The 21,757-nt window shown below is 53.0% G+C and overlaps 1 protein-coding gene across 2 annotated transcripts in view; it reads left to right on the top strand.

The window, feature by feature from the left end:
* The first annotated feature begins 991 nt into the window (after nt 1-991).
* Nucleotides 992-21,757, top strand: part of SART3 (spliceosome associated factor 3, U4/U6 recycling protein) — a 37,511-nt gene continuing 16,745 nt past the window's right edge. The window contains exons 1-7 of one of the 2 annotated variants that reach the window (XM_017338061.3): nt 992-1,343; nt 7,770-7,896; nt 9,947-10,051; nt 13,921-14,105; nt 15,463-15,568; nt 16,639-16,763; nt 21,440-21,595. In XM_017338061.3, coding sequence (XP_017193550.1) covers nt 1,026-1,343; nt 7,770-7,896; nt 9,947-10,051; nt 13,921-14,105; nt 15,463-15,568; nt 16,639-16,763; nt 21,440-21,595 — 1,122 coding nt within the window. In that variant the 5' untranslated portion in view covers nt 992-1,025. The remainder of the gene's footprint in view (nt 1,344-7,769; nt 7,897-9,946; nt 10,052-13,920; nt 14,106-15,462; nt 15,569-16,638; nt 16,764-21,439; nt 21,596-21,757) is intronic. The other variant, XM_017338062.3, reaches the window with a different exon arrangement.

Below are 21,757 nucleotides of genomic sequence, written 5' to 3'. Positions count from 1 at the left end.
ACAATTGGTGACCCCAGCTCCGGGATCCGCCCCTCCCCGGCTGTGCGCCCTGGGCGGCTGGTGCCAGTTCACCAAGCGTAATCCGTGGTAATTCTAGGACAATTGTTTTAGCCACGCGGCAAATACATATTAAGTGCCGGCGCTAGACAGAGTGGAGGATTTGCACGGAAAGCAAACCCCACCGTTCTGGTCCCTTTACGCTTGGTAATGAGGGAGAAAGGCAGTGAATGAACACACACGCACACACACCAATATTTCCCTACCTCAAAAATGGGACGCTTCTTAAGGAGGAATCAAACACCAATCCCTTATTTTCCAAACAATGTCTAGATTGTATCTCTGTTGAGATCTCCTTACAGAACAGCAAACTCCTAATTTATAGGACAAGGCATGGCAATGAGGAGCCACTAAAGACATGTTTATTCATGGACTCTATTGATGCTGGCTTGCATAAGGCGATGTGATAAAATTGGAAAATTCAAACACTTAACGTCTACCAGGTACGAGGCATTGCATAGAAAGGGAGGCTCTCTTAGGGAAGTGAGTTTGTCCCGTGAATGGTGCAGTCGATCCTTCCCGGAGGATTTGTTTTCTTAGCGTTTGAGCCTCAGTTGCTGGGAGACCGAGCTCCGCTCCGAGTCCGGCTAGGCTTTAAGAAAACATTTATTTACAGGAATCCTTTGACCTTCTCAAGATGGCGCCAAGCCCGTCACTGCAGACACCACGCTCACTCCACGACTTCCTCTATGGCCGCCACTTCCTGTCCAAAGACCCAACTTCTGTCCGGAGTTGTGCCGGAAGACCTGTCATATTAAGGAGCCTTTTCTTCGCCGGAGGTTTCTGAAAGTATATTAAAATAATACGAACTGCGTACTTTTGTCTGTTTTCTTGTCCTCTGAGGCTCCCAGTTTCCCTTTCGGTGGCAAGAAAGCGGGGGTTTTGGTCAGGCGCGCGCCGCGGGCAGCCTCGCCCTCAGCCGGGTCTTCGGCGGCCGAGGGAAGACCCGGGAGTCCCTGAAGCGCAAGATGGCGACGGCGGCTGCATCTTCGGCTTCGGAACCCGAGGCCGAGCCCCAGGCCGGGCCCCAGGCCGAGGGAGAGGAGGATGAGGTCAAGGCGGCCAGGACGAGGAGGAAGGTGTTGTCGCGGGCTGTGGCCGCTGCGACGTCCAAGACCATGGGGCCAGGGTGGGACCAGCCGCAAGAGGAAGGCATGAGCGAGAGCGATGGGGATGAGGAGTACGCCATGGCCTCCTCGGCGGAGAGCTCCCCCGGGGAGTACGAATGGGAGTACGACGAAGAGGACGAGAAGAACCAGCTGGAGATCGAGCGGCTGGAGGAGCAGGTGGGCCCTCGCTCCGGGGCCCCGGCCCGCCCCGCGGTCGCGAAAGCCGGCAGGCCGCCGGGCATCCCCGCAGCTGCGGTCCTGGATCGCCGCCTGCGGCCCTGGTGCTTCGCAGGCGTTGCCCGGTGGAGGCTCGGTGACGGGAGCGGTGCTAGCGCCGCTTCACGCCGGAGGCCGAGGACGGGTCGGGCCGCCGGTACTTTGAGCCGCTCGGAACCGCCCGGGTAAAGTTGGGTCTTGTTAGGATGGAGTCCTTTTCCTGTGGGCATGGTAACGGGGGTCCAGCGCAGCGGGGGAGGGAAGATAGCGGTTGAGACGGTGGTCGCGGGCGCGGAAAGGGGGACAGAGGTTTGCCCCGCTTTTGGTAGCTTGGGCGGAGTGCTTAACGCCCCTGGCCCGGGCTGCCCCGTCTGCCGGTTGGGAAACGTTGTGTCCAGCCCCGAGGGGGTGTAGGGAGTGACCGGTCCCGTCGATGGTTGTGTGCAAAGAGCTCCCGAGATGTGCTGAGAGCTTCGGTCGTTGGTGCACGCTCAGTGTCACAGCAGAGGTTGGGATGGGGGAAGCGGTACGCTAACCTTTCCCCTCCCTCCGAGCTTCTGCTGGGGCGTCCTGCTGGGCAAACCCCCACTGGGCGCCCGGTGCTGGGGGGCCCGGGGCAGGGTGGGGAGCGTGGGGCGCCAGCGAGGCGGGAAGAAGCCGAGGCTTTGCTCCAAGTCGCTCAGAGTGGGGTTTGGACCCTGGCCGGCTCGGGGGTGTGAGGCTGCTCACCCAGGTTCTCACTCAGCCCCGCCCGGGGTCGCTTGGTTGGGATGCCTCCCTAGCACTGATGTTTTTTTTAAGCCCTGGATAGCAGTGCGATCCGTGCCCGGGAGCTGTTCCCAGAGGAACCAGTGGCTCCATTTCTGGTCAGTAGAAACGGCCACTGGTTTTGGTATGCGGAAGCGCAGGTGTCTGATGCAGCGAATACAGGGCGACCCGGGCGCCGCGCGGGCTGTGTTCCCGCCCTCCGACTGCTGGCCCTGGTGCTTGACTGCACTCCTCCACGAGCTGGGGCGGCGGGGCCCCCTGTTTTAGCAGGAGGGGCGTCTTGACACCAGGGCGAGGCTGCTCAGCTCCCTGGGGGCGGAGGAGGGGTCAGAGGCCGCGCCTCCTGTTGCTGGTGCACAGCGGTTGCCCGTCCGGCCTCAGGCCGCCCAGGGTGGGTGTGGAAGGCCCACAAGCTGGGGCCTGGCAGGTGGTCTGAGCTGACGAGGCCTCCGGCTTCGGAAATGAACTTTGCCAGTTTTTCCAACCCTCTCCCCTTCCTCATTCTGACCCCCCGGCCCCTCGTTTTCCTAACTGCCTTGCTGTTGGGGCCGTAATTACCTGTAGCGTGAGATAGACCCCTTAGCACTTGCTGGCTCTGCTTGTGAGTTCTGGCTCTCCTCCCTGAGTGTATTTTATGAAAGCTGTTATTTTTTTAAAAGGTTTATTTATTTTTTTTTAAAGACAGAATTACGGAGAGGCAGGGGTGGGGTGGGGGGAGGTCTTCCATCCATTGGTTCACTCCCTAAATGGCTGCAATGGCCAGAGCTGGGCTGATCCGAAGCCAGGAGCCAGGTGCCTCTTCCGGGTCTCCCATGTGGGTCCAGAGGCCCAACCACTTGGGCCATCCTCCACTGCTTTCCCAGGCAATCAGTAGGGAGCTGGATCAGAAGTGGAGCAGCCGGGTCTAGAACTACACCCACATGAGATGCTGGCACTGCAGACGGCAGCTTTACCCACTACGCCACAGCATCAGCCCTGAAAACTGCTATTTACTGTGGTACCTGCTGTGAACAGAAGCAGAGATCTAGGAGTGGGGTCTCAGATGCCCTGAGCCGATTTCTCCGAAGGGCACCGGGATGGTGGCTTTGCAGCCACGTGTGACCCAAGCTCGCACCCGGTAGTGAGGACCTGGTACGAGTGGTTTCAGCTCTCTGAGCCCGGGACATTGCGGTTGGTCGACTGAAGGCAGGGGTAGGGCCTCCCTCACAGGACTCACAGGACGGCCGTGGCCTGAAGTCACTCAGTGTGCATGCAGCTCCTGGCCCAGTGCGGTACACAGTAGGTGCTGTGTAAAAGCCCGCCCCGGTCTCCCTCCCTTCCTCCCCGGGCTTCTGTGCGGTTTGTAGGCACAGGTGGGCGTGGCACCTTTTCCCCCCTTAGCAGATCATTTTGTGCCTGGGCTGCCTCCTCTGTGTCTCTGATGGAGCCCCGGGACCGGCACAGGCCAGCCTGAAGGTGCGCATTTGCCGGTGCTGACGGCACTACGCGGCACTGTCTGCTCTAGGTGTGTCTCAGGAGGCGTGTGACATGCGGACTTCCCGACACACTTCCTTACCGAGTGTCTTCTGTGTTTTGGCCAGAAAATCGGACCACCTTAGAGGCAGGTCCCGCTGAGGCGACCTTTGTGCCCGTTCCTCCTGCTGACCTACAGACGGTATTGCTGTTCCGGCCGGCGCCGCAGGGCTGTCCCCCCCCCCCCCCCCAGCTCGCTGTCCGAGGCCGGCCGGCTGGCAGAGAGCCTCGCGTGCTCTGGGCTGGAGGACTGTCTTTCCTGAGCTTCTGGAACTGCTGCTGTTGTATGCAACATACTGTACAGTTGTCTTTTTTTTTTTTTTTTTTTTTAAGAGGCAGAGAAAGAATCCACTAGATATCCACAAACGGGGGTTTGGGAATGTGGTCCAGGTCTCTGATGTGGCTGCAGGAATCCAGCCACCTGGGCCATCCCACTGCCCCTCCCCCCTCCCCCCAGGTCTGTAGTGGCGGGATACTGAAGGCAGCACCCGAAGCGCGGTGTCAGACCAGGCACCGACCCGCTGGGGTCAACGCCCCCCCTCACAGTTGATTTTGAAACTCGGGGTGGAAATAAAGCTACACGAGAACCCGAGCAGACTGGCGGTCGGCAGAACTGGGAACGCTGTGTCCTTACCTAGTCCAGTGAGAGATTGTCCATCTGCTGGTTCACTCCCCAAATGGCCACAGTGGCCAGGGCTGGGCCAGGCTGAAGCCAGAAGCCTGAACTGCATCCGAGTCTCCTGTGTGGGTGACAGGACTGAAGCACTCAAGCCGTCTGCCGATGCTTTCCCAGGCACATCCGAAGGGAGCTGACTCGGGGTGGAGCGTCTGGCACGCTAACCAGTGGTCACGTGGAATGCGGGGTGGCAGGCGGAGGGTTAACCCACCACACCACAGTGCCGGTCTCAGTTGAGCATCATTTGTTGAAAAGGCTTTTTTTTTTTTTTCTCCATTGAATTCCTTTTGCACCTCTGTCAAAAATTACTAGGGCCTGTTAGTGGGGGTCCGTTCCGGGGTTCTGTTCCCACCCTTTGATCTGTTTGCCAGTTTCACACAGCACTGATCATTGCCAATGTAGACTCAGGTAGAGTCGTCATCTCCCACTTTTTCTTCTTTTTCAAGATGATGCTTAGCTCTTTTAGGGCCTGTGCCAGTCCCTGTAAATTTTAGAATAAGCTTATCTGTGTCTACAGAAAGCCCTACTGGGATTTTGGTCAGAGTTTCATTAAACCTCTAAGTCGGTTTGGTCAGAGTGTCTTTCTTGTCTGTGTTGAATCTTTGAATCTGTGACCGTGGGACGCTGCTGCGTTTTTTCAGGTCTGTGGTTTCTTTCCTCAGCCTTCTGTGACTTTTCAGCGTGCTGGTTCCATGCATGTTTCAAGTTTATACCTCGGCTGGCGCCGCGGCTCACTAGGCTAATCCTCCGCCTTGCGGCGCCGGCACACCGGGTTCTAGTCCTGGTCGGGGCGCCGGATTCTGTCCCGGTTGCCCCTCTTCCAGGCCAGCTCTCTGCTGTGGCCAGGGAGTGCAGTGGAGGATGGCCCAGGTGCTTGGGCCCTGCACCCCATGGGAGACCAGGAAAAGCACCTGGCTCCTGGCTCCTGCCATCGGATCAGCGCGGTGCGCCGGCCGCAGCGCGCTGGCCACGGCGGCCATTGGAGGGTGAACCAACAGCAAAGGAAGACCTTTCTCTCTCTCTCTCTCTCTCTCTTTCTCTCACTGTCCACTCTGCCTGTCAAAAAAAAAAAAAAAAGATTTATTTATTTGAAAAACAGTTACAGAGAGAGGTAGAGACAGAGGTGAAGGTCTTCCATCCTCTGGTTCACTCCCCAGATGGCCGCAACGGCTGGAGCTGAGAGCCGATCTGAAGCCAGGAGCCAGGAGCTTGTTCTGGGTCTCCCGTGGGGGTGCAGGGGCCCAGGCTGTCCTCTGGGGATGCTGGCGTTGCAGGTGGTGACTTTACTTGCTGTGCCACAATGTTGGCCTTGTTAATTCTTTTTTTAAGATTTATTTATTTATTTGAAAGGCGGAGTCACAGACAGGCAGAGGCAGAGAGAGAGAGCGTGAGAAGTCTTCCATCCCTGGTTCACTCCCCAAATTGCCGCAACAGCCAGAGCTGAGCTGATCAGGAGCCAGGAGCCAGGAGCTTCCTTCAAGCCTCCCACGCCAGTGCAGGGGCTCAAGGACTTGGGCCACCTTCTGCTGCTTTCCCAGGCCATAGCAGAGAGCTGGATTGGAAGTAGAGCAGCTGGGACTCGAACTGGTGCCCATATGGGATGTTGGTGTCCCAGGCCAGGGCATCAACCCGCTGTGCCACAGCGCCAGCCCCCCAATAATTGGTTTTTAACTTGACTCCATTGTGGTTAGAAAGTGTATCCTGTCTGATTTCATTCCTTTTGGATTTGTTGAGGTTGGTTTTATGGGCTCAGCGAATATTCCCTGGACACTTGAGAAATACAAGGTTTATGCTGTTGTTGGTAGAGTGCTGCAGGTGTATAGATTAGGTCATGCCGTGGATGTGCGGCCGAGTTCTTCTGTGCCCTTGCTGGCTTTCTGTCTGGTGGTTCTGTCAGCTGCTGAAAAGGCGGTGCTAGACACTGCTGCAGCCTTCACTGTGGGCGGGCCGTCTTTGAGCCGCGTCAGTTTTTCTTCATGTGTTTGGGAGCCCTGTTTGGAGTGTGCACATTTAGGATCGTTGTATCTTCCTGATCCTTTTGTCATTGCATAATGTCCCTTTTTGTCTCTGATATTCTTTGTTCTGAAGTCTGTCGGATGTGATTTTTTTTTTTTTTTGACAGGCAGAGTGGACAGTGAGAGAGAGAGAGAGAGAGACAGAGAGAAAGGTCTTCCTTTGCCGTTGGTTCACCCTCCAATGGCTGCTGCGGCTGGCGCACTGTGCTGATCCGAAGCCAGGAGCCAGTCTCCCATGTGGGTGCAGGGCCCAAGGATTTGGGCCATCCTCCACTGCCTTCTTGGGCCACAGCAGAGAGCTGGCCTGGAAGAGGGGCAACTGGGACAGAATCTGGTGCCCTGACCGGGACTAGAACCTGGTGTGCCAGCGTCGCAGGCGGAGGATTAGCCTAGTGAGCCGCAGCGCCGGCCGGATGTGATATTAATGCAGCCACTTCAACTTCTTTTTAGTTAATGTTTGCGTGGCATATCTTTTTCTGTTTTACTGTCAGTCTGTGTTTTCAAATTTGAAGCAAGTTTCTTGTAGTAAGCATAGAGTTGTATTTTTTTTTAAAGATTTATTTATTTGAAAGGCAGAGAGAGGGAGAGACAAAGAGATGGTGGGGGGAGTTGGGGGGGGGAGAGAGATCTTCCGCTTGCTGTTCTCTCCCCAGTGGCTGCAACAGCCAGGGCTGGGCCAGGCAAAACCAGTGAGGAACTCCATCTGGGTCTCCCCCTGGGTGACAGGGACCAGGTACTTGAGCCGTTATGCGGGTCTCCCTGTGGGTGACAGGGACCAGGTACTTGAGCTGTTATGTGGGTCTCCCCGTGGGTGACAGGGACCAGGTACTTGGGCCGTTATGCGGGTCTCCCTCGTGGGTGACAGGAACCAGGTACTTGAGCCGTTATGCGGGTCTCTCCCGTGGGTGACAGGGACCAGGTACTTGGGCCGTTATGCGGGTCTCCCTGGGGGTGACAGGGACCAGGTATTTGAGCCGTTATGCGGGTCTCCCCGTGGGTGACAGGGACCAGGTACTTGGGCCGTTACGCGGGTCTCCCCGTGGGTGACAGGGACCAGGTACTTGGGCCATTATGCAGGTCTCCCCGGGGGTGACAGGGACCAGGTACTTGGGCTATTATGCGGGTCTCCCCGGGGGCTGCATTAGCAGGAAGCAGGAATGGAAGTAGGGTAGCAGCGTCTCTACCCCAGGAGCTCCAGACAGGGGATGCAGGCGTCCCAGGAGGCATCCTAGCTGCTGCCCCACAGTGCCTGCCCCGTCTTCGTCTTTGAGCGGGAATGTTGCATCGTGGGCGTGGCCATGTCAGTGGCTGTCCCGTGTAGCACGGCAGGTGGGAGTGCTGGCACCAGTGGTGACACAAAGTTGTCACTTTGAGGACAGCATTTTAAGTTTCAGCCTCCGTTACTTTTGCTTCTAGCTCTCCATCAACGTCTATGACTATAACTGCCACGTGGATCTGATCAGGCTGCTGCGGCTGGAGGGGGAGCTGAGCAGAGTGCGGGCGGCTCGCCAGAAGATGAGCGAGATCTTCCCCCTGACTGAAGGTACCGCCTCGCGTATCTCGGACCCGAGACTGGAGCACTGTGCTGAGGGGGTGCTCCTGCTAGAAGTCTGCCGCACAGAGCACCTTGGAGAGAAGGGAACTCAGCGTTTCAAGTCAGCTGTTTTCACTTAATTATCTTAGTGTTTTGCAAGATATAGTTGGGATCATATAATATACATGCACATTTTGAATCCTGATTTCTTTGTGCTCATTATAACAAATTATTTTTTAAAGATTTATTTAATCATCATTTGAAAGGCAGAGAGAGAGAGAGAGAGGTCTTCGATTCACTGGTTCACTTCCCAGATGGCCACAATGGCTGGAGCTGGGTGATCAGGAGCTTCTTCCAGGTCTCCCACGCGGGTACAGGGGCCCAAGGACTCGGGCCATCTTCTACTGCTTTTCCAGGCCATAGCAGAGAGCTGGATCGGAAGTAGAGCAGCTGAGACTTGAACAGGCGCCCATATGGGATACCGGCACTGCAGGCAGTGGCTTTACTTGCTACACCACAGCACCTGCCCTGACAGAATTTTTTTAATGGAACTAAACTTTTACTCTCATTCTCTTTTTTTTCCCCATTCCAGTGTTTCTATATTTAACCTATTCTCTTGGAGCCAGAAATTGTGAATATATTATAATTAAACTTTTGGAGAGAGTTCTTTAGAAGTTTATTTCCATTTTGTTTTGAAAGGTGGGGAGAAATAGAGATCTACCATTTCCTGATTCACTCCCCAGATACCTGCAGCGGTTGGGTAGGACCACACCAAAGCCAGGAGCCAGGAACTCTTCTCCGTGTGGGTGGCAGGGGCCCAAGGACCTGAGCCATCATCGTTGTTCCCAGGGTGCACGTCGCAGGAGCTGCAAACAGGTGCAGTGGGGACTCGAACGCTGCACTCTGATTTGGGATACAGGCATCCTGAGCAGTCTTACTGCTGAACCAAATGCTTGCCTGGAATAATAGCTTTGCCTTTTTTTTTTTTTTTTAAGATTTATTTATTTATTTGAAAGTCAGAGTTACACAGAGAGAGAAGGGGAGGCAGAGAGAGAGAGAAGTCTTCACCTGTTTCACTCCCCAGTTGGCAGCAACAGCCGGAGCTGCGCCGATCCGAAGCCAGGAGCTTTTTCTGGGTCTCCCACATGGGTGCAAGGGCCCAATGACTTGGGCCACCTTCCACTGCTTTCCCAGGCCATAGCAGAGAGCTGGATGGGAAGTGGAGCAGCCGGGACTAGAACTGGTGCCCATGTGGGATGCCAGCACTGCAGGTGGCGGCTTTATTTGCTACGCTGCAGCAGCGGCCCTGAGTAGTTTAAAGATACATTTATTTTGAGGGGCTGGCGCCGTGGTGCACTAGGTTAATCCTCCGCCTGGGGTGCCGGCCTCCCATATGGGTGCCGGTTCTAGTCCCAGTCGCTCCTCTTCCAGTCCAGCTCTCTGCTGTGGCCTGGGAAGGCAGTGGAGGATGGCCCAAGTGCTTGGGCCCCTGTATCCGCACCAGAGACCAGGAAGAAGCTCCTGGCTTTTGGCTTCGGATTGGCTCAGCTCCAGCCGTTGTGGCCATTTTGGGAAGTGAACCAACAGAAGGAAGACCTTTCTCTCTGTCTCTCTCATTGTCTGTAACTCTACCTGTCAAATAAATAAATAAAATCTTTAAAAAAAGAGATATATTTTGAAAGAGTTACAGAGAGAGAGGAAGAGACAGACTTTCCATCTGATGGTTCACTTCCTAAATGGTGGGGTGTCTCATGTAGGTACAGGGGCCCAAGCACTTGGGCCATCTTCTGGTGTTTTCCCAGGCTCATTAGCAGGGAGTTAGATCAGAAGTGGAGCAGCTGGGACTTGAACTGGTGCCCATATTGGATGCTCGTGTTGCAGGTGGTGGCTTTACCTGCTATGTCACAATGTTGGCCCCTTGGTTTAGGAGTTGAGACTTGAGTTTGTATGAGCTGGGCCAGGCTGTGTGAGATGGCTGTAGCTGCTGGGTGCCGAGGTCTCCTGCTCCGGCGTGCGCTGTGGGGAGGGGCGGTAAGGCAGGAGGCGTGTTTTCTCCTAGAGCTCTGGCTGGAGTGGCTGCACGACGAGATCAGCATGGCCCTGGATGGCCTGGACCGCGAGCACGTGTACGACCTCTTCGAGAAAGCCGTGAAGGATTACATTTGTGAGTCCCCTGGGCTTTGTTTACGGCTGAGGGTGGGCGTGGGGGGTGTCTGGTGGTGACACCTAGATCCATCTGCTGTGTGGACTGTGCAAGTTCTGTGAGATGTTGCGACCCGGAAGAGAGAGCTGTCGTCTAGCAGCTGGGAGATGGAGGTATGTTTGTCGTTGTCTTTGGTCTTCAGGTACTTGGTTTTAAAATAAAAGTGGGAGGAGCATCCGCAGTGAGGGAGTGAATATGCAGAGGATCAAATTGTAAGGTGAGAGCAGCAGCAGTTGAGATGCATGAAAGCCCCCTAACCCCTGCGTCCTGTGCAGAGGACGCCCCAGAGCGTGGGGGGTTTCCTTCATGGTCAGGCGGGAGCCGTGGCTGCCGCCGCCCAGCATCGCTTGAGAGGATCGTGGTGCATATTCCCAGCCCCAGAGCAGATCAGCGGTCAGAGTCTGGTTTCTACTGAGTGCTTTCATGTCACCGTAAGGTTGAAAATCACAAGGCACACCATCCTTGGTTGGGGACTGGCTGTGCTCAATTTACTTCAATAAGTAAATAAATCTTAAAACAAAAAAAGGAATAAAGAGAAGCCACAGATTGGGGGGAAATATCTGTAAAAGACATGTCTGGTAGGGGAGTATTACAGACTCCTAATAAGAAAGCAGCCTGATTAAAATGCACCAAAGACCTGAACGCACTCTGCAAGGAAGATCTGTGGATGACAGGTAAGCGCTGAAGGGATGCTCCGTGTTGTGTGATCAGGGACGTTCAGAGAGAACTGAGATGACCACTGCACGTGCTGGGTGGCCAGGATCCAGAATGCCGACGGCGACTAGGCAGGTGAGACTGCAACAACAGGGGTTCTCGCTTCTCTAGAAAAGATTTATTTCTTTGAAAGAGTGACAGAGTGACAGAGAGAGAGAGAGAGAGAGAGAAGTCTTCCCATGTGCTGCACGGCTAAGCTGAGGCTAGAAGCCAGGAACTCCTGGTCTCCCGTGGGTGGCAGGGACCCAGGCTCTTGAGCCGTCATCTGCTGCCTTCTCACGTGTATTAGCAGCAAGCTGGATTGGAAGTGGAGCAGCCGGGACTCAAACCTGTACTTCCATATAGGGTGCTAGTGTTGCAAGCATTGCCCTAACCCACTGTACCACAACGCCAGCCCAAGACATTCTCATTTATTACTGGTGGGAATGCAAAATGGTGTAGCCAGTTGGGAAGACAGATGGGCAGCTTTTTATAAAACTAAAAGTATTCCTCAACCGTTCAGTAATTGCATTCCTTGGTTTATACCCAGGAAGAGTTAGAAATGTACATCTACCCAGAAACTGTCACATGAATGTTCACAGCAGCTTTATTCAGAATTGCCAAAACTTGGGAGTGACCAAGATGACCTCCAGGAGGTGGATAGATAGATAAACTGGGACCTCCATACAATGGAGGATTATTTAGTTCTGAAGAGAAATGAGTTACCAAACTGTTAAAAAGACATGGAAGAAGGGCTGGCACTGTGGTGTAGGTTAAGCCTCTGCCTGCAGTACTGGCATCCCATGTGGGTGCTGGTTCAAGTCCCGGCTGCTCCACTTCCGATCCAGCTCCCTGCTAATGCACCTGGGAAAGCAGTGGAAGATGGCCCTAGTGCTTGGGCCCCTGCACCCACGTGGGAGACCTGGACCAAGCTCTTGGCTCCTGGCTTTGGCCTGGCCCAGCCCCGGCTGTTGCAGCCATTTGGGGAATGAATCAACGGATGGAAGATCTCTCTCTCTCCTTCTTTGTATCTATGCCTTTCAAATAAAGAAATAAATCTTTAAAAAAATGGATGAAACATAGCTGCATGTTGCTCAGCAGCCGGTCTGAGGACTGCACACACGACTTCGGCTGTGTGACAGTCTGGGAAAGGCAGAGCTGGAGACAGTGGGAAGGTGAGGGCTGTTGAAGGCTGGGGATTGAGGGGTGAACAGGCAGCGCCCAGAGGACTTTTAGGGCAGTGGACTGACTCAGTGTGGTGCTGTAACGTGGGTACATGTCACTCTCTGTTTGTCCAAACCCATAGAGTATACCACGCCAAGAGGAACTCAAAAGTAATTAGACTGAGTGATGGTGTGTCAGCCAGGGTTTGTTGATTGTAACACACGTACTGCTTCCGTGGGGGATGGGGATGGGGATGGTGGGGGAGGTGGTTCGTGTGTGGGGATGGCAGGCATAAGGGAAGTCTCTGTACCTTCCACTCCACTTCACTGTGCCTTTAAAGCCATTCTAAAGAATAAAGGCTTTAATAGGACTTCATAGTGTTTCTCCCCGTGTCCATGGTGTCGTGGGCGAACGTGGTGTGATCTGTTAGGAAGCTAACCTCCGTAGAGGAGGAGCTTTGCCGTTGACCGGGAGCCTCCCTTCAGCAGCCAGCTCATCCCGTTTCTATTTTATAGCCGTGTGGCATCTCTGTGTGGGTGAGTGAGAGCAGAGAGCACACAGGTTGGCTGGCTTTGAACGAGGTTCCCAGTGGAAAAGCAAGCCTCAGGAAAGCGTGTACTGCTTTCACATTGGCCTTCACTCCTTGGTGTTTCTTTTTTAAAGCTTAGAATATAGGTCTCTAGTTATTTTCAAATTCTTGAAAAGTGACTTAATAGGCAAAATAGGTACAGAAGAATCGATGCAATCAGAGAATTGAATTTGTTAGTCTTAAAGGCACAGAAGTATGTAAAAAAGTTAAACTGAAAGAAATAAGGCAGTGAAATTACTTCTTTTTTGTTGAAACATCATTAAAAAGAGACTTAAACTACAAATTTCTGGTAGCAAGATGGGTACTTGTAGCTGTGATTACAGCAGAATACCTGAGGCAACTAACTTTATAAAGAGAAAACGTTTGCTGTGTAGCTCACAGTTCTGGAGGTTCATGTCCAAGATCAGGCAGCCCATTGGTTTGGTCTCTGAGGGCAGCGGAGGGCAGTGGCAGAGCAGGTAGTGAGGCAGGAGCCAGAGACACAGCAGGGAGAGAGAGGGCCTGGGCCCAGACTCAGGCTTTTTTTTTTTTTTTGACAGGCAGAGTGGACAGTGAGAGACAGAGAGAAAGGTCTTCCTTTTTCCGTTGGTTCAGCCCCCAACAGCCACTGCGGCCGGCGCACTGTGCTGATCCGAAACCAGGAGCCAGATGCTTCTCCTGGTCTCCCGTGCGGGTGCAAGGCCCAAGCACTTGGGCCATCCTCCACTGCACTCCCTGGCCACAGCAGAGAGCTAGACTGGAAGAGGGGCAACTGGGACAGAATCCAGCGCCCCGACTGGGACTAGAACCCAGGGTGCCGGCGCCGCAGGCGAAGGATTAGCCTAGTGAGCCGCGGCGCTGGCATGGACTCAGGCTTTTGTAAAAACCGTCTTGGGAGGCATGCCTCCAGCTGCCTGAGGACTTCCCTCTGGCCCCCTTCCCAAAGGTCTGTCTGGACTTTCCACCAGCACCTGGCGGGGTGGGGGTGCCCTTGACACGGTCCTTCAGGGGACGCCCACACCAGATCCCAGCAGTGCTTGTCCTTCCACTCTGATTAGAAAGCTTGCACGGCAGTCAGGGTTCAAAGTAGAAAAAGCCAAGGTCTGGGAAGTTCTGCAGGGTGGCTCAGATTCATAGGTCTCTTCACTGCAGTCCATTATGGGTCCCTTCAGTTTTAATAGAGTTGTGATTGTTACAGTATAGACTTGCTCGGCAATCAGTGGTGATCTTGTTTGTGTACACTCGCTCAGTGAGAACACACTTGTGAGATACGTTGCAGGCTGCAGTGTCAGGATAAGGACACGGGGTGCTTGCTGATGTGTGAATGCGTACATTTTTGGTGGGCATCAGTTTGAGTATTTGGGTATTTTACAACCCAAACTAATAGAAGACTTCTCATTTTTAGGTCCTAACATTTGGCTGGAGTACGGCCAGTACTCAGTTGGTGGCATCGGTCAGAAAGGTGGCCTTGAGAAAGTCCGCTCTGTGTTTGAAAGGGCGCTCTCGTCGGTCGGTTTACACGTGACCAAAGGCCTCGCGGTGTGGGAAGCCTACCGAGAGTTTGAGAGTGCGATCATGGAAGCTGCTCGGGTGAGTGAGCCGGGCCTGCCTCGCGGTGGGCGTAACCTGCGCTCGAAGTCTTGAAACACGTGGGACGTGAGTCTTAGGGTCCACACAGTTAGCAAAATGGTCTCTGCCCATGCCTTAGCTGGTGGGCAGTAAAATAAACAAAAGTGATTGGCCTTTGTGGAAGAGCAAGACTGATTTCTCTTAGAAGCAGTTGATGCCACAGATTTTTTCCGACATTTAAAAATAGACTGCTTTACTTAGATAGTTCAGGAGAATGTAGAGAACAACATGTCGCTAAAAAAACATGTGTTTCACATCCAGTTGTAACCGCTAGGAGGTCTGACCCTGTCACGGCTGCCTTTTAGATCATGATTTGTGGAAGTTGACTGTGCGCACGTGGCACCAAGTGTTGTTGACACACACAGGAGCTCTCCGATAGATAGATGGTTCTTTTTTTTTTTTTTTTTTTTTTAAAGATTTATTTATTTATTTGAAAGGCAGAGTTACAGACAGGCAGAGGCAGAGAGAGAGGTCTTCCATCTACTGGTTCACTCCCCAAATGGCCGCAATGGCCAGAGCTGGGCTGATCTGAAGCCAGGAGCCAGGAGCTTTTTCCGGGTCTCCCACATGGGTGCAGTGGCCCAAGGACCTGGGCCATCTTCTACTCCTTTCCCAGGCCATAGCAGAGAGCTGGATTGGAAGTGGAGCAGCCGGGACTAGAACTGGTGTCCATATGGGATGCAGGCACTGCAGACTGGGGCTTTAACCCACTGTGCCACAGCACCAGCCCTGATAGGTGGTTCTTAGTTAAGTAGCCCTGGTCTGCAGCCGGGTCCTCAGCTTACCCTGAATAAGGCCCAGGGCATCCCCTCTGTGTCTGACATCTGTGTCACTGTTGTCAGAATCCCTGCGTGCACTCTGCTCTCACTGTCCCCAGACGTTCCTGTGTGCACTTGCCACCAGACTGCTTTTACTCCCCTGTTCCTTCCACTGGGAGCCTGCAGACGTATCCTAGACACTCACTCCTGCAGGAGTCTTTCTGACGGCAGTTCTCCCCTGAAGCCAGTGTGGAGTGAGCTTCTGTGCAGTGCCACGGCCCTTAGCATGCTGCATGTGTGTGACCCCTAGGGTGTGCCCCGTCACGGTCGCTGGGATATGTCTCATGCGTGGTTTTTGCTCTCTCCACTGTAAACACTGGAGAGGCACAGGTAGCATTTATTTTTGTGCCCTTCCCAACCCTTTGCAGGATACTTCATATATGAGAGGTCATAGGCAGGTTTTGTTTTTTTTTTTGAGCTTGAAATGAAAATTTTTTTGAGATACTTTTTGAAGTAGAAAGATCCAGAGTTTGTCATTTACTACTGATTTGCTTCTTTAGCCCATAGCTGGCTTCCTTTCCCCTTCTGACCGGGAACAAACCTTTGATTCACAGCTTGACAAAGTCCACAGTCTTTTCCGGCGACAACTGGCGATCCCTCTCTACGGTAAGAGACGCAGCCCTGGCGGTAGCCAGCCCTTGGCGTCTTCAGATGTGTCTCAGTGTGTCATGGCACGGGTCCTCCCAGCAGCCTGTGGGGCAGGCAGGGCAGCTGTCCTCATTCTCACTGCACACTGTCACTCTGTACCAGGCCTCCCAGGAGGGTTGTAAGGAGCACAGGCCCTCCTTGACGATGTCATCAAGGAGGGAGGTGGGGGCTGCAGCTGACGGAGTTCGGCTTTACCATCCAAGGGTTCTGTGGAGGACTAACTTCCGTGACAGAGTAGAGTTCATGTGGGGGGGTTAGGTTTGAGAGTACTGGTGATGGGAAATACGTGCATTTGAATTTCTTGGGTTTGTTAATAGTCGTATTTTGGGGTAAGTGTATTTTTGGCAAGCCGCGCCTCTGTGAGTGTTCAGCGCCCAGAGGGCTGCAGAACGTGGGAGGAGTCGGGGACCTTTGCCTTGTCCGTTCCCTGGCTGTGGCTGTGCAGCGAGCGTATAGGGCACTTCACTTGACCAGGTGTTACTGCCTTGTACTCTGTGGTTTATCTGGGTTCAGTTTAACAAATGATAAAGTGACAACATTGGATCATGAGGTGACATGCGGGAAAGGCCAGTACTGAGGTGTCTCACTGATTTTGTCTCACATACCAGTAAGCAACAACCTCACCTGGTGACCCAAGTGTGAACTTGAGTCAGTCAGCCTGGGTGCAGAGCCTTGCTCTGCCTTCAACCGTAGCCAAGTGACTTCGCCCTCGCCTTCAGTTTCCTAGACTCCAAATGAGGGTCACATTAGATAGTGCGCTGTGGCGGTGTGGGGATCAGATGAGTTAATGATGAAAAGTGAGGTCAGGTGGTGCTGATAAGTTCATTGACTCTTGATTAATTAGCCGGTACAGGTGCCTGGGACGTTGAGGTGGAAAGGATTCTGGGACCAGCTCGGCTCGGCAGGAGAGCTGCCATGACCACAGATGAGGGAGGGGCTGGTGGCACCTGAGTCTCATGGCTCAGTCTGTGTTTGGGTTGATACAATGCAAGGGCAAGACCCACGGGACTGAATCTATCTTTCGATAGATATGGAGGCCACGTTTGCAGAGTACGAGGAATGGTCGGAAGACCCAATACCAGAGTCGGTGATTCAGAGCTATCACAAAGCACTGCAGCAGCTGGAGAAATACAAACCCTACGAGGAAGCGCTGGTGAGTGTTGGCTTCTCGTCCTCAACTCCCCTCTCCACGCATTTCCCTGAGCCTCCGTTGCATTATCTTGAAAACCTGTACTGTTGTGAAATGTAGCCTGTATAAGTGTGTCCATACAGCTCACATCATAATAATGAAGTGAACGTCCGTGTACCCACCACCCAGGCTAAGAAATAGAACATTGCCAGTACCTTAGAAGTCTCCTATGTGCCCCTCTCCGATTGCTTCCTCCTCCCTCTCGCGAGAGGTAATCACTTTCCTGACTTTGTGATAATCATTCCCTTGCTTTTCTTTATAATTTCACAGCCAGTAAACGTATCCTGAATTAATATGTTGTGTTGATTTTGCTTGCTTTGGAACCTTTATATAATGGAGTCGTGCACTGTATTTCTTTTGAACATTCAGCATGTTTTGGGGTTTGCTCACGTTGATAAGGATAGTTGCAGTGTGTGTGCTGCCCCTGCTGTGACGCCGGCTGTATTCACCACAGGCCTCCTTGCCGGGCAGTGGGCTTACCTCCAGGAGCACAGAGCGTCCTCTCTGTCTGCTGGAGCAGCTGGGAATGAAGTCGCTGGGGCGTGGGTTAGTGCCAGGGGTTGTCCAGGTGGTCAGTTCTCATTCCTGCCCGTGCTAGCTAGAGGTCTCACTGCAGGCGCTGAATCCGGGCGCTGGCAGGTTTTGCCGGTTGACGAGTCTGAGATGGTGGTTTTGCATTTGCCTGATTACTAATAGAGTTGAGCATCGTTTCACTTTTATTGGTTATTTGGATTTACTGTGTTTTGTGAGATGCATATTAAAGTCTTTGGCCCATTTTACTTTTCATCTGTTTCTTTTCCAGTTGAGTTTTGGGAGTCTGGGCCTTATCCCTCATTGTTGGTTGTATGTATTGCATTCCTATTCCCCCCGACCTGTGGCTTGTCCACTTTTTAAAATGGTGTCTTTTGCTGAACAGCTCTTAATTTTCCTGTAATTGGATTTGTTATTTTTCCCTTGTGGTTTGTGCTTTTGTTGTGCTTATTTGAGAAATCTGTCTTCAATGTTCTGAACTCTATTTTCTTAAGAAAGTGTTACCGTTTCACTTTCCCACCCGGAGAAGGAGTTGTCCTAGTTCTGATTCTGATAGCCCTGACCCCACCTCGCTGATGTGCTGATGTGCACGGCGCCCCGCGGCCTCTGTGCCGGGTCAGCCGTCTGTTCTGTGCCGGCCTCACTCCTGGTTTGTGTGGCACCAGCACAAGGACTGGCTTTGTGAGAAGCTTTGATCGTGGATCCCATGAGTCCTATCCACCTTGTTCCTCTTTGTGAGAGCGTGGCCTTTTTTTTTTTTTTTTTTTTTTTTTTTTGAGATTTCTTTATTTGAAAAGCAGACTGAGAGACCGAGACAGAGAGGTCTTCTACCTTGCTTCACCCCCAGATGCCGCGATAGCCAGGCACTCAGTGTTGGGTGCAGGCATTTCAAGAAGCATCTTAGGCTGCAGCAGTGCCTGCCCCACCTCCGCGCTCTTCTCCATCAGGCTGAGAGTCAGCTGTTTAAGGTTCTATTTAAACCACAGAAACAACGCCTCTTGTCTTTGATTGGAATCACTTTGAATCTACGGATCAGTTTGGGGAAGAATTTCCATCTTCTGCTTGCTGGCCTCTGCTCTTTAGGCTTGTTTCTCTGTAAAGCTTTCTAATTTCATAATGTATCCAAACTTGATACTTACTTTAAATATATTTTGAAGTGGTTTTTGCTGTCAATGATACTCTTTTAATTTGAAGATTTGTTTATTTGAAAGGCAGAATTAGAGAGGGGAGACATAGAGATCTTCCATCTGCTGGTTTCTCCCTAAATGGCTGCAACATTTGGGGCTGGACCAGGCTGAAGCTAGGAGCCAGGGACTGCATCTGGGTTTCCCACGTGGATGGCAGGGCCTCAAGGATTTGGCTCATCTTCCACTGCCTTCCCAGGTGCGTTGGCTGGGAGCCGGGTAGGAAGAGGAACAGCCAGGCACTTGGTGTTGTGGTGTAGCAGGTGAAGCTGCCGCCTGCAACGCTGGCATCCATATGGGTGCTGGATCATATCCTGGCTGCTCCACTTTTATCCAGTTCCCTGCTAATGAATGGCCTGGGAAAAAGCAGCAGAAGATGGCCTAAGTACTTGGGCCCCAGCAGCCCACCTGGGACATGGAATCTCTCTCTCTCTGTCTCTCTGCTTCTTCTGTCTCTAACTTTGACTTTTCAAATACACACACACACACACAAAAAAAGAGCAGCTGGGACTTGAACCAGTGCACATATGGGATGCCTGCTTTGCAGGTGGAGGTTTGACCAGCTGTGCCACAGCACTGGACCCAGGTAAATGATACCTCTTTAAAGAGTTTTATTTTCTAGTTGCTCTTGGTATATATTCATTTTTTAACGCCCAAACTTGATAAATTCTTAACTTACAGGTTCTTTTGGATACTCTGTTTTGATTATATGAGGGTACTTCCAAACGTTTGTGGAAAAGTGGAATTGAAAGTTTGTTGTAGCTCAAAAATTTTTAAATCTGTATGTAGTTTTTTTCATAAATGCACATTTTCCATGAACTGCTTGGAAGACTTTGTATTTTGTAAATGACATTTTGCCCTTTTTGCTCTTAGAATACTTTTTATTTTTTTAAAGATTTTATTTATTTGAGAGGTAGAGTTTCAGAGAGAGGGAGAGACAGAGAGAAAGGTCTTCCACCCTCTGGTTTACTCCCCAAGTGGCCGCTATGGCAGAAGCTGAACCCATCTGAAGCCAGGAGCGGTCCAGCACTTGGGCCATCTTCCACTGCTTTCCCAGGCCATAGCGGAGAGCTGGATGGGAAGAGGAGCAGCTGGGACTAGAACCGGCGCCCCTATGGGATGCCAGCACTGCAAGCGGAGTATTAACCTGCGCCACAGCGCTGGCCCCTCGAATACTTTTAAACTTCACTTAGCATTGCTCAGACGCGCTCCTGTTTCCCTGTGTCTGTGTTTGACGAGGTCTGCAGTCAGCATTTGGGAAATGAGCGCCTGCACTTCCTCTCCGGGGCCCCTCCTTCCTTCTTGTGCCCTAGCTCTTCTGTCTGAGGGGCTCCCGCGTCCTGCACTGGGGACCGGCTGTGAGCGGAGGCCGCCGGCTGGGCCTGTCCGAGGGGGCTCCCGTCTCCTGCACTTGGGGACCAGCTGTGAGCGGAGGCCGCCTGCTGGGCCTGTCTGAGGGGGCTCCTGTCTCCTGCACTGGGGACCACTGGGGACCGGCTGTGAGCGGAGGCCGCCGGCTGGGCCTGTCCCAGCTCTTCACTCTGCTCGGGAGTTGCTCTCCCGGGACGGTGGATTCCAGCCGACTGTCAGGTTCTCCACTCTGTCTTCTGCCGTTGCCGTCGGGAGCTCAGCCGTCTGACTCTTGCTACAGTCTCTCCGGCTGGTTGGCTTGGCTGATGTTCTGGACGTGGGAGGCAGTGGGCCCACGTGTGGGTCTGTTTAATTTCTCAGTTTGTGGTTTGGGCTTCTTGGCTGTATTTGGTGTGTTTCTCGACACAGTGGGTCGCAGGGCTGACTGTGGGGGTGGAGCTCTCGGTGTGGATCCTGGCTCTGCTGCTTGCTTGCCAGCTCTGTGACCCAGGCCCGTTCTTACCCTGCCATGTCTCAGTTTCCCCGAGTCCAAGGTGGGGTAGTATTGAGCCCTGCCGTAGAGGATTGTTGTGAAGATCGGATTCTTAGTATATTTGGAACCAAAGCTTACCTTTATGTAGCTTGCCACCTTCACTTAGATTTTGTCTTTAGTACTTCTGTTTCTTTGCCAGTTTGTTGATGGTTTTTTTAAGTTTTTTTTTTTAATGTATTTAATCCAGTGGCCCAGTCCACCATCACGACTGGAAAGCGAGGCTGTTTGGAGGAGGTGCGTCTTGGCAGCCTGCCTGTCCCCCCTCCCCCCTTCTTTTTCACATGCAAACACTTTGTGTGTAGTTCTCTTCCCTCTGCTTGTGGCCTTCTGCGCAGTCTGGCTCCTGAGAAAGCAGGGTGGGGAAGAGGATTCTGTGTGTGAAGAGTTGTGCTGTGTGTCTGGATCAGTAAACACTCAGCACAGCCTCAGCCTTCTGCATCTGCCTGGAACCCTGCGGGAGCGGAAGCTGAAATGGCACAGGGCTCCTGTTTGTCCCCGCTTCGGTGCATCACTGTACTTAGTCGGCCGAGCAAGGGTCGTGTGTTCTGGAAGGGGGACTGGCCGTGGCCGTGGCCGTTGGCAAAGGTGTTGCTGTTCCAGTCAGTTCCTGATTGATGGCGAGTTAAGTCCCCTGTGGCCTAGGAAGGGATTTAGAAGAGAGTTTATGGAGCTTTCGTAACTTCCCATGCAGAGGCCCTTTGGGCCAGATGGGAAGCCTCTCAGCAGGCCCATGGGAGTGTAGACGCTGTGGTGCGGTGGCTGGCGGAGTGAGGACCTGTGTTGCTCAGCAGGCCCATGGGAGTGTAGACGCTGTGGTGCGGGGGCTGGCGGAGTGAGGACCTGTGTTACTCAGCAGGCCCATGGGAGTGTAGACGCTGTGGTGCGGTGGCTGGCAGAGTGAGGATCTGTTACTCAGCTTGGTGTAGCGGGCTTGCCAACGGTTACTTTTATTAAAGATGTTTTGTGCCTCTGTGGTACCAGGTTACTCAATTCAACTTCACTGCCATTTCCCTGTGCTCCAGCTGCAAGCAGAGGCGCCGAGACTGGCCGAGTATCAAGCATATATTGATTTCGAGATGAAAATCGGTGACCCTGCTCGCATTCAGCTGATCTTCGAGCGTGCCCTGGTTGAGAACTGCCTCGTCCCAGACTTATGGATCCGTTACAGTCAGTACCTAGTAAGATAACCACCCTGAAGCTACGTCGTCTTCAGTCATGTAGAATCTGTTGAGATCGAGAGCATCAGGAGTTGGTTGCACGCTGCCTGTGTCTGCCTTTCCTTCCGCCACCTTCCCCTCCCCTTCTTGGCCACTCCCCTGGGGGCTTCTCCTAGTGCTCTA

Source organism: Oryctolagus cuniculus, chromosome 21 (assembly GCF_964237555.1).
Source record: "Oryctolagus cuniculus chromosome 21, mOryCun1.1, whole genome shotgun sequence".
NCBI classification, from domain to species: domain Eukaryota; kingdom Metazoa; phylum Chordata; class Mammalia; order Lagomorpha; family Leporidae; genus Oryctolagus; species Oryctolagus cuniculus.
This window is presented reverse-complemented; position numbering and strand designations above follow the sequence as displayed.